Here is a 12,162-nt window from a genome sequence, read left to right on the forward strand (position 1 = left end):
GAGAGTGAACAGTGAATAAAAGAACTAACACAGACCATCTATGTGTGCTTTCACAAGGTCAACTGAATTTCAAATAGTATGAATTATTTTGTATTAAGGACTTCAACATCTGATGATTTTAAGTTATTTTTGAATATCACTTCTTTAATACGTAATCCTTCCAATTTAGCTTATTGTTAAACTTCATTTACAACTTCACTGAAATATAAAGAGGCACTCTTACTGGCTTAAGCAGGCTTTAACTCATTGCCATTCTGGGTAGTATTTCACTAATGGAATATTCCTACTTTAGGAATCTGTTTGTTGTCAAAGGAAAGCAAATGGAAAGTGTTGCCTGGATCAGGAAGATGATTTGTTTGACAAGGAAGAGAAGGTAGGGTTTTAAGTATTTCACCTGTCCTATTTAGATATAAAACTTATAGAAAGAATATTGCATGGCTTTTTTCTTGTACTTAAAGTAAATGCAGTATACTCTGCCATTTTTATCCTCCGCCTTATTCACCTTACATAATATTATTTGTAAAATAAGATATTTTATTATTCCTCGCAAGAAATTTGGAGACATTTCTAAAAATTAAGGATTCTTTGTGTATATTTGTATGAGGAGGTGATGAGGTGGCAGGTAGTTGGTATAAGGTAGTTTGGATCTCCAGAGCTGAGATTTGAGCAGTTCATCAAGTTCAGGTATAGTCTCAGCTCGACTCATACAGTGATCATCACATTGTGCAAGAAATCGGGGTATATGTGAAACTGTCTTAAATCAATGATCAGTGATGATCTGAATGTAACCACTGATCTCTTAGGAATCTAACTGCTGACTTGAGTCTGAAGAACTGATACACTCTTAAAAATCAGAGTTATGATTGTAATTTTAAATGAAACCTCTTATCCATATGAATATTTGACCAGCTACTTTCTTACAGTAGGACTACAGGAAGCCTGTACTTAGTCTTTCAGTTGCTTGCGTCTACACTGTCATTTGTGTTAGCAGTGAACTTTAAGAAATTGTTATGAACACTTCCTTCACCTCAGCAGCTCCAAATGATGCATGGTAATTTAGCACCAAATCCAAATGATAATGGAATTACTAAGTTTCTGCTGACCTCAGTGGGACCCTCATGGTTTGTTTATGGTTTTGCTTTTTTTTTTTTTTTTTTTAAATTGAATTAATGATGAGAGAAAATTCTTGGTCTTTGCTTGTTTTCTTTCTTTTTAAGGTTTCCACCAGACTATTTTCAACAGATGAATTCCAGCCCTTAGATCCCACCCAGGAGCTTATATTTCCTCCAGAACTAATGGTAATTTTTCCTGCTTACAGACTATTCTTTAGCTCTGTCTTTTCCTTAGTAGTCCATAGTTCAGAACTCATTCTGAAGTCTGCTTAGCAGTAATTCATCAGAAGAAATGTCATAACATTTTAATATAAATCCAAAATCATATTCCTTTTTATTTTTCCAGTGAGCTTATTGAATATTCACATACAAAAAATAATCATATTGGGAAAATGAAGTTGCAGAGTTAAGTATTAGGTGAGAAGACAAAGTAATCTAAACTGGGTTTTCAGTGCAGTACCTGAAGACACAAATGCTTCTCAGCAACCTGAATGGCAAACACTTTTTAACATTGGCAAACCAATGCATTTTCCCCATTTTGTGGCTTAATAGTTTTGTTGGTCTTTTCAAGTGTCAGCCTCAGATAGCAACCCAGACCAGGGAGTGTTTAGCCCAAGTGATTAAAGTATGACAAAGATATAAGCAGCTGAAATAAGGGCACTGGAATGGAAAGTGTCAGGCATCCTTAATTATTGACAGCAGTACTTGCCCTATAAAAACTGAAAGCTGTTTGCTTTACATTATTGTCCATCTACAGATTCAAAGCCAAATTCTCTGTAACTAGCTGGCTGGTTACGGAGAAACGTTGATAGCTGTGGGACAGGGGTTCTTGACTGTGTATTTATACCACCACTAGTTCACAAGCTATTTCCAAGTGATCAATGAACAGTGCTAGAACAGCCAGAGACATCCACATGCATGCTTAATCTAGAAGGGGATGCTGCTGCCAGTGTCATTGGTGACCACCAAGCAAGCAAAGCGTGCAAACACCTCACTAAGTATTTTTTATCACTTTTCCAATAATTTCAGCAATTGCAGAATCTATTCCTACATATTTTGCTTGGGTGCTATTTCTTATCAGTCAATCTGTTTATTAGCCCATTGGAATTAATTGAAGATGTTTCACTGATGCAGTTTAGAAATTCACCACTGTGCAAAGAGCCAGCATAACAGTCCCATTTCTGTCCAATTTTGAAGGATTAAGTAGAACTACCATTGTTTAAGAACTTCTTTTGACTTTCAGTCTAGTGTCTATTAGAACTTGCACCTGTCTATATGTCTAAATATTTAAATCTGCCTTATTTCCCCATCAGAGAATGGCTGAAAATCAACCAAAAAGAACTCTGTTTTTTCATGGGGAGCGAATGACATGGATTTCTCCTGTAAGCTTAGATGAATTACTGGATCTGAAAGCTGCCCACCCCAAAGCACCTCTTGTGGTTGGGAACACCAGCGTGGGTATGTATACGATCAGAATGGCTCTTGTTGCCATAGTTCCAGTGTGCATGGGAGGAGTGGGGCTACATTTATCATTCCTTTTGCATTTTCGTCCTTAAGCTTACTCTCTACTATGTTGGAGTTGTCATTATGGAAAGTGTCTTTTGTCTAAGTCTATTCCTATCTGGTAGGACCTGAGATGAAATTTAGAGGCGTGTTCCATCCAATTGTTATTGCTCCTGCAAGGATCCCAGATCTGAATGTGGTGAAACGCATGGATGACGGTCAGTAGACTTTACTTTGTTCAGACATAGGAGATTCCTCTACAGTAAGGGATGCTGCTGCATTCCATGGTGCTGAAGGTGTGAAGTGCTATGCAACTTATTCCTAAGCATGCTTGGTTCTTTCCCAGGTCAAGGTGGCTGCGGCTACCGTCCCAGTGTATGGTACAGTTTTGTCTTCATGACACAGTGCAGTACTGACCAGCAATATTATCTTGGGCCCCATGAGTCATAATAGTGCAAAGGAATTATTCTGTTAATACTGATTCTGGTGCTAAGTCATGCAATATTTGCTGTGTGATCTCTGTACCATGCTATGGTGTATAGCAGAGAGAGACCCATATAGAACCACAGAGAGAGTTAGCAACATTGCATGCTAGTTCTACATTAGAAAAAAGGCTGTGATTAAACTGGCATAGCTAATATGCATTAACTAATCTTGTTCTCAATCATAAGAGCATTAATGATTGTAGATTAAAAATTTTATACCTCAATTCATATATTTAAGATAAGCACAGAGATTTTTTTTAGACAAATTTAGACTAGGTTTTAGTTTTTAAATAAATTCTATTGAAATTAGAAATAACAACTAGAAATAGATTTAAACTTACTATGATAGCCTAAATTAATTAAAGATAAATTATGTTGTGCAAGTTTACTGCCAAAGTTTTAAGAAAAGTCAAACCCTATATCTGATGAAAAGTACTGGCTATATGCCTGAAGCCACTTTTGTGAAGTGGTAAACTGTATTTGGCAGTTCTGTTATTCCATTTAGAATACCTTTTCATTTCAGATCAGTCATCCAGTTCTAGTCAATGACTAGTTTGTTCTTAGCTGACAAGTAGTTGGGAATTGAAAAGAAGCAGGGAGAATGTTTACTGCTTTTTTTAATCTGTAAATAAAACCTAGTTATGAGAAGGTGAGACTTACTAGTTGTAAAACAAGAGATACACAGTTTAGTTTGCCAGCCAGAAATAGTATTTCCTCTCTTTAATCAGATTTAAATGCAAAACATGTTTTGATTAAATTTTTGTTTCAAACACACAAAATTAAATATTGCTTTACTTGGTTAATGAAAAGCCATTTAAAAATTATGTATCTTTTGATCTATATTTTTTATTGAATTCCAGTGTTCATTCAAAACATTCATAGCTTACTTAAATAAAGTCTATTAATAATTTTGAATAGAAAGGCACTGTTTACCATTTTATAATATTGAAATTTTTTAAAAGTATGATCTTAAAAAAAAATTTATAACTACTAAAATAAATGCATATGGTTATAGGTTGTCTTTCTAGTGAGAAAAAGAATACTATATTCAGTGTTAGGACTGTTTGGGTTTTTTTCAATTGCTACCTATCCATACCTGAGGAGAATAACTAGAATGTACACATATGCGAAGAAAGATCAAATTATGATGAAAATCATGTTTAAAAATAGGAAGAGCCTGTTGAAAGCATTTTGAAGCTGACTCATCTTTGGGTGAAACATCACCTAAACATTTACTCAGTCAAAGTTGCTGCAAGGGAAGAAGTTGGAATGGGCAGCTGGAAGCAGAGAATGGACTTCCCTTTTAGTAGAAGTGGTGAGCTATTAGCTCAATTTCATCACTTGATGAAATTTTAGCCTCAGTCTCCTGAAATCAAAGGTCACAGTCCCTTTAATATGCAAAGGCTCCTCTTCTTATATCTGCCTGTATTCCACATGATCAGTCCTAGCTCTACAGTCTGAACATAGTTTAAAACCCAAGCAATAAAGCTATGCACACATTACACTTTCATAATCTTTTGGTTACAGGATTAACTCTGGGAGCTGCCTGCAGCCTCTCTCTAGTGAAAGACATCTTGACAAATGCAATCTCAGAGTACCCTGAAGAGAAGACAAAGGTTTTCCGTGCTGTCTTGCAGCAATTAAGAACTCTGGGTGGAGAACAGATAAGAAATGTTGCTGTATGTTGTGCTTCCTTGCAATAACAATTGTAACAAATTGTAAGAAATGTGAAATTGCTCCTGACCACATGTAAAACTTACATTTTTAATTCTGCTTTTAGCAGTGAATTTTCTATCAATACATCTTTTTTGAGCTTTCAATATGTATAAATTTATAAAGAGTCTGCATGTTATATTGCCACCTAACATAAAAATGTGAAGGTGATGGAGAAAGGTGACATAAATTTCTGTTTTTCAAGTCATTAGGTGGAAACATCATAAGTAGAAAATCAACCTCAGACTTGAATCCTATTCTGGCAGCCAGCAACTGTATGCTCAATCTGGCTTCAAGAGGTAAGAGGAGATAGCCTGTCTGTAGTAGTGCCAGAGGTACAGGATCTTGTTGTATGGGGAGAGGGGAAATAGCAACAGGTGAGCATTTGTTAAGGAACCCTTTTCCCCACTGTCATACAAGATCACATAGGCAAGAGAAGCAATTTGCAAATGAAGAACACATCAAAGATTACCATGTGAAGAGTAAGCATTCAGACCAACCAGATCACATGTACTTCTGTGGGCCGTGAGTTACTATAAGCACTCACAATTTGAGTAGCCGTATACTACCTCTCCACCTCCTTGGTAGTTTTTTTCTGTAACTGATGCTTTGCCCTGTTTTTAAAATCACCCTCTGGCCCTGAGAACTCTGGCTTCTCATTCTTCACAGGTACTTACTTCTGATACAGGAGCCATTAGTTCAGCACTTTTTTCCATGCCCATTTCCTCAGTTTCCTTCCATCACTGTGTATATACTGCACTCTACCTGCTCCTTTTCTTGTGCACTACCTTACTATTGGAAGGGTGATGAAATTATTGGTAAAAATGAGCTATCTGGTGGCCTGGAATTGCATGCTCTCCCTTCTAGATGGCTTATGTCCTTTTTGCCCTTGATCCAGACAGAGTTCATGTTGCTATTTCAGACTGTGTAATGCTCCACTCAACACCCTGAAATACATGTTCTTTAAGGGGTTGTTTCTGAGCCAGGATTTCTTGGAACAGATACACAAAAACTTACGCTGTGTGATTTCCATGACTTCTTCCTGCATAGTTTGGCATTGAGAGGAAAAATAGCTGTCAGAATGTTGTTCTCACAAGTGAAAGTACAAGCATTTGCATCTTCTTATCAACAATTCTAATGATGTGCTGTTGTGGTTTAACCCCAGCCAGCAACTAAGCACCATGCAGCCACTCACTCACTACTCCTCCCCACCTACCCCTCCAGTGGGATGGGAAGGAGAATCAAAAACAAGTAAAACTCCTGGGTTGAGATAAGAACAGTTTAATAATTGAAATAAAAAACAAAATATACTACTACTACTGCTACTAGTAATGAAAAAGAAGATAAAAAAAAAGAGGGTGAAATATAACCCCAGACAGACAAGTGATGCACAACGCAATTGCTCACCACCTGCTGATCAATGTTCAGCCGGTCCCTGAGCAGCGATCTGCCCCTCCCAGCCAACTTCCCCCAGTTTATATACTGGACATGATGTCATATGGTATGCAGTATCCCTTTGGCCAGTTTGAGTCAGCTGCCCTGGCTGTCTCTCCTCCCAGATTCTTGTGCCCCTCCAGCCTTCTTGCTGGCTGGGCATGAGAAGCTGAAAAATCCTTGACTTAGTATAAACACTACTTAGCACACTGATGTTTTCAGTTGCTGCTATCAATATTATTCTCATCCTAAATCCGAAACACAACATTATACCAGCTACTAGGAAGAAAATAAACTCTAGCCCAGCCAAAACCAGGACATGTGCCTACTTATTTGAGTGATGAATAGGATCACTGATGGCTATCTCTTTCTGTTAACCTGGCAGAACATTACTGCTGGGTGAGGCTTTTAGGTATTTTGAGAGGTTTTAACATATTTCTTTACCAAACGGTAGTCAGTCAAACATAGGAAAAGTGGATTGTTCAAGAAAAGGAGGTTGCAGAAGCACTATTAGTATTTATCTTAGATCACAGTGCAAGAGAAAATGCACATTCCTGGGTCCTGGCAGGCTCACAGGTGGGATTGGACAAGAATCTTTATGTATGTAAACGAAGTGTATTCTGGATGGAATTACAAACGCAAAAATCCAGAAAGACCAGTGCTCCTGTTCTTAACAGTGTTATTTTCCAGATTCAAACTTCAGCAAAATAAAATTCCTTTACTAAACTTTTGCTGTCACACTAGTTATATTTGAGGAATGCAATTTTAATGCTAAATGATTGTCGTGGTTTAAGCCCAGCCAGCAACAAAGCACCACGAAGCTGCTTGCTCACTCCTACCCCCTGGCCCTGATTATAGGATGAACAGGTTACAATGTCATCATCACACCTGACATGAAAAGGATGAAGAAAATAATCTTGCTGTAAAGCAGTCAGTCTTCAAGTATCATGTTCATTGAATGTGATGGGAGTATTTTAATATAGGAACCTTTTAAAAATGGCACAGAAGATTATCTGGTTATAGAAAGTCTTGGGATAGGTCAGGGCTACTGCAAGGTAAATAGTGTCTAGTAATAAGAAATCACTTATTTAAAAATGCATTAGACACCTAAGGTAGCATGTGAAAAGTACAAAGGACACAGAATACTAGTTAAAAATACACTTTGACTTCATCTGTCAAACACATGGTTAAATTCCACACCACACGTGGTGAATCACTGTGGATTTCCATCTGTACAATGTTCATGCCTCTGTGTTCTTGCAGAACGACAATGCTACTTGACAATTGTGTTACTGGTACAGCAGCAGTCCTACCAACAAAACTCCTTGAGCCAATGGAGCTTGTTTAATTAATAGAATCAATTATATGTGTTAAAAAGATTGCATTTCCAGAAGGCTTGCTAGCTTAGCTATGTAGTGATACTGGCAAACCTGATGTAGCATAGATGTAAGTATTCAAAGGGCTCTTACAGATTTAGGTTCCTTGCAGAATTTTGTCCTCTTCCCTTTTGAAAATTCCATCTTTAATAGTATATATCATAGAATGACAAACATAGTCACTTTTAGAATAATCTACCAGAAAGAGAAAGGAAAAAGCAATAGCATTTATTCCCTTCTGGACTCCTAGAAGGGTTCAGAATCTAAAAAAACCCCAAACCAACTAACCAAACAAAACCCCAACCCCAAAAGTATTTTTTTTGCTTTTGCAGCAGTTCTTTCCCATTCAGTTTTTTTCCTCATTTTTTATGTTTTAGAAGAAAAGGTAGTGCTGACAGCAGCTGGAGAGATTTGGAACAGATTGACAGGAGTGGGGGTGGGATCATCGTGGCAGTATCAGAAGGGAGGATTATGGAATAGGGATGATCTCTGGGCACTTTCTTAGGACTCTGGTGTTACGATACTATGGAAGATGGAGCAGTCACTTGTATTTATAGAGCATACCCCTGACAATTTGTTATGTAAACTCTGCAGTTATTATTTACTCAGGAAGCCTGCAGGTATTTTTTTGCCAATTAGAATATGATTGATGTATGTTAATTGCACAATTGTACAGAAGTTTCTGGATTTGGGATTTTTTTAGGAGGAAAGCGACAGATTCCTTTGAGTGATATTTTTGCAGATGGAGTTGGTAACAATACCATTACACCAGAAGAGATCTTAGTCTCTGTCTATATTCCCCATTCTAGGAAGGTAAGTTACTAGTTTGTTTAACTTTAACTTCAGAGTTAAAGAGTATTAAATAAAGAGCAGGAGGGGGCGTAATCCCTATGTTGAAAGTAACACTATTACTGCTCACTTTCTGAATTCCTTACATTTGATCCTGTCAGTGCCATACTATCTCCCAGTTTCAGCCAGAAAACACAAATCAGGAGGTAGCTGGTGATATATAAAGAGTGATATTCAGACAAAAGTTTACCCTATAATGATAAGGGCAATAGCAATTGTCTAGACTCCCTAGAGAAAGGGGTCTTGGACAAGCTGCCATAGTCCTCACCAGAGCAGGCTGCTCACCTGTGATATGGTTGACATCAAGCAGGTAAAGCATTGTCATCTCTTGAGGATTTTTCTTAGAATGAGATAAGATTGGACACGTGTGTGGTGCTTCCATAAATGTTGCTGAACTGAATAATAGTCTTTAACTGGTATTGTGTTTGCAAGAGTGGATATGGGATCTTATAAGAGAATTACGGGTCATGTTATCCGAGTACTGAAATTTGGCAATACTTTGAAACCTCTAAGCTTTTCATCTTCTTATAAATGCAACTCCACTCCACAAGATCCCTGTCTTCAGCTATCTACCATGAAAAAATCTAGGTCATCTGAACTGTGTAGATGATGGATGATTGGGTATGGGCTGCTAGAAAATCAAAGATGGTAAAACTACTGAAAGGTCAAGAGAAGGAAGTGTATGGTCTTGAATGCTCAGGAGGTTGAATTTGTGCTCTTCATTTTTTATTCTTTCTTCATGTAGTGCAGTAACAAGTTCTGCTTTCAGATACTTAAATGTCTGCAGGTTGCCCACTTCTGTCTGATCTTGCTCAGGGGGAGTATGTCTCTGCATTTCGACAAGCACCAAGACGAGAAAATGCTCTCCCAATAACCAATGCTGGGATGAGAGTCCTTTTTGAAGAAGGTACAGACTCAATAAAGGATTTAAGCATTTTCTATGGAGGTGCTGTCTTGACCACAATCTGTGCAAAACAAACCTGTTGGACACTTATTGGAAGGTACAATTTCTTTGTCTTCTCTATATCTCTGAATAAAGGGACTTTGAGAACTCGGGTGTACTTCCTTGGAGCATGAAAGTACAGAAAGATTTCACTTGCCTGGCTGATGCCCCGTATGTTCAAGTGAATAATCTGGTCAAGCCTTAATGATGACTTTTCAGAATTGTTACATTTTGGAGTCTGCACGTGGGTGTAACTCTGGTGTGAAGTATGCAGAGAGATATGAGATATGGGCTGTGAGATAGGTGGATGAGGTATACATAGTCAGTTGTGTACCTAAGCCCAAGCATCGGCAAATGATGCTGTATCCTGTAGGTTTGATAATCCCCTGGTATCAGTGTTCTTGAGTCCTTCAGTTTGGCTCGAATTGATAGAAAGTTCGAGAATTTCAGATGTGCTCAATAAACTTAGGAGCACAACTCAAACCGTAACCTTTTCAATATCTCTTCATCTACAAGATCCTAATAATCTCTGATGTTAATCCCTGACATTCCCTCCCACTTTGCAGCATCTTTCCAAGTTTTGGAGGAAAAAAATTACAAATAATTCAAGCAGTATAAAACCATTAATCTAAACAGAGTCCCACTGGACTGTTTTACCATTTAATATACAACTGTTTCAGTAGTTGAAGTACTCATTATTTTTTGCTGCTTTAGATCATTAAATTTATTCTAACAGCTTTATATTTTGATATCTAGGGTTGTGTAACTATGGAGAATTAACTGTGTTGAGATACTTCAAGGAGTCAGTGTTTTTGGAAAATGTGACTACTATCCAGCACTAATCAGATCCCTTGAAAGCATCTACAGTTTGCATCAATATTACTACCCACTTTTCTTTAAATATAGGACAGTATCTGCAGAATAGTGATAATCTGTAAGACTGTTAAATCAGCTTTAAAGCTGTAATAGGTTTTTGTTTTGTTTTGTTTTGTTTTGTTTTTAAAAGGCTGGCATAAGACTCAATTCCATTGACCTAAGGGACCTGACTTCTGTGAGCAACATTGACCTACACTGTTTTCAAAATTGCAGGCCATTATTAGAATCAATATTTTGGCTTCATTGTGAGCAGGATTATGCCTGTGGTCCATGGTACAAATGTATTACTGCAATTTGTTCGCATTTTTTTGAGTCCTGGTCTGATTGTATCTATTTTTCTTCTTGACAGACACTGGAATGAACAAATGTTGGATGAAGCTTGCCAACTAATTCTTAAGGAAATTGCTCTTCCAGGCTCAGCCAGTAGTGAAAAAGTAGACTATAAGAAAACTTTGGTAGTCAGTTTCTTCTACAGATTTTTCCTGGAAGTATTGCAGTCATTAAGGACAATGGTAAATTGGTTCTCCATGTCTGCTTTTGTGCAAGCAAATGAAAGGTTTTTTTCTATCTGTTGATGCTTCCAATTTGTACAACATGCTAAATATTGTCTTTGGGGTTCAGATCTACAGAAGAACGTAAGTGCTTAGCTCCCAAAGAGATTGATGGAGAGATGCCCAATTAACTTATAGGTGCTCAGATATCTTTACCTTGGACATTAAGCTTTAAAAAAAATTGAGTAATGTTAATGCAACAATATATCAGTATTGACCTCCCAGGCCCAAAGAAAACATACATGAGGTCTTACTCCATCTGTCTGTAGTTCAAAGCATAAATAGACAGAATAAAAATAAGGGCTTTGGAAAGCAACTGTAGGTGTTAAACCAACCCTCCTTCTTGTACGAGTTGTTGACTGGGAGAGGAGGACTCTAAAATTTTACTTCCCAATACATTCTAGGTGTAAGTTACTTATTTTTGTCTTAAATCTGTTCTTATGAGGAAAAATATCCCTTTTGCTTTTTTCTTCTGTGTTACCTTGAGCTCTTTCCTCTGCATTACCATTACTAGGTAATTTACTACTGCCAAGAGTGATTCTGTGCCAGTTTTGGACCCCAGAACAAAGCTTTTCTGACTGTCCCTGCTTTATGTTGCTTACTTTAAACAAGCATATTTGTTGAATCCAATACATTTTAAAATATTATTTAGTGAAATCTCAAAATGCTACATTGTTTTAAAATTGTTCTTTTAGAGCCTTTCTAGCTTGTGAGAGTCTTGAAGGAATTTCCTGTATAAAGAGTTTGTATTTGGTGATTTTGGTTGTTAGCTTTTTTAATTGGAATGTTCAAATGTGAGTTTTAGTAGTAATTCACTTCCTTTTCAGGATCCTTGCCGCTATCCTGGCATACCTATGGAATATAGGAGTGTCCTACAAGATTTCAAAACCAAAATTCCCCAGAGTATCCAGATATACCAGGCAAGTGATTTTATTCTAAGATTGTTCTGTGCTTTGCAAGACTTGGTAAAAGGTCACAGTTCAAGCATGACCCTTGTTGTGAAGCTCAGGTACAAATTTTCCAAAGGTTTGAAGGCAACCGGCTCTTAGTGGTTGATTTTAACTGTATCTCAATTAGGAAAACCTTGTCTGTAAAAATAGACTTCTATGGGTATACTCACTTCTTCTAAACAGTTCTCAAAAGATAAATATGCTGAACAAACTCCATTGTCGGACTGATTAAACTTGGTATATTGCAGTGTGCAACCCAATTGGAAAAAAATTAGAAGAAAATAAAAAAGATTGAAAAGCCTAAGTCTATAGCTATCACTATAGTATTCTTGTCTGAAGATACGTTTTTCTTAAGATCTCAGGGGGCTCT

At 37.3% G+C, this 12,162-nt stretch overlaps 1 protein-coding gene across 8 annotated transcripts in view; it reads left to right on the plus strand.

Moving 5' to 3' along the window:
* The window catches only part of AOX1 (aldehyde oxidase 1), a 46,297-nt gene that overhangs the window by 7,841 nt on the left and 26,294 nt on the right, over nucleotides 1–12,162 (plus strand). For 6 of the 8 annotated variants that reach the window (XR_008235882.1, XM_052791553.1, XM_052791549.1 and 3 more), the window contains 10 exons: nucleotides 293–373; nucleotides 1,218–1,298; nucleotides 2,426–2,570; nucleotides 2,741–2,833; nucleotides 4,628–4,779; nucleotides 5,019–5,112; nucleotides 8,327–8,436; nucleotides 9,289–9,473; nucleotides 10,641–10,803; nucleotides 11,670–11,762. Coding sequence is in view for 7 of the 8 variants with exons in the window: in XM_052791553.1 (XP_052647513.1) it covers nucleotides 293–373; nucleotides 1,218–1,298; nucleotides 2,426–2,570; nucleotides 2,741–2,833; nucleotides 4,628–4,779; nucleotides 5,019–5,112; nucleotides 8,327–8,436; nucleotides 9,289–9,473; nucleotides 10,641–10,803; nucleotides 11,670–11,762 (1,197 nt within the window). In the remaining variant the exon portion in view is untranslated. Of the gene's footprint in view, nucleotides 1–292; nucleotides 374–1,217; nucleotides 1,299–2,425; nucleotides 2,571–2,740; nucleotides 2,834–4,270; nucleotides 4,416–4,627; nucleotides 4,780–5,018; nucleotides 5,113–8,326; nucleotides 8,437–9,288; nucleotides 9,474–10,640; nucleotides 10,804–11,669; nucleotides 11,763–12,162 lie in introns of those variants that run through there. The other 2 variants (XM_052791552.1, XM_052791555.1) reach the window with 2 other exon arrangements.

Source organism: Harpia harpyja, chromosome 7 (genome assembly GCF_026419915.1).
Source record: "Harpia harpyja isolate bHarHar1 chromosome 7, bHarHar1 primary haplotype, whole genome shotgun sequence".
NCBI classification, from domain to species: Eukaryota; Metazoa; Chordata; class Aves; order Accipitriformes; family Accipitridae; genus Harpia; species Harpia harpyja.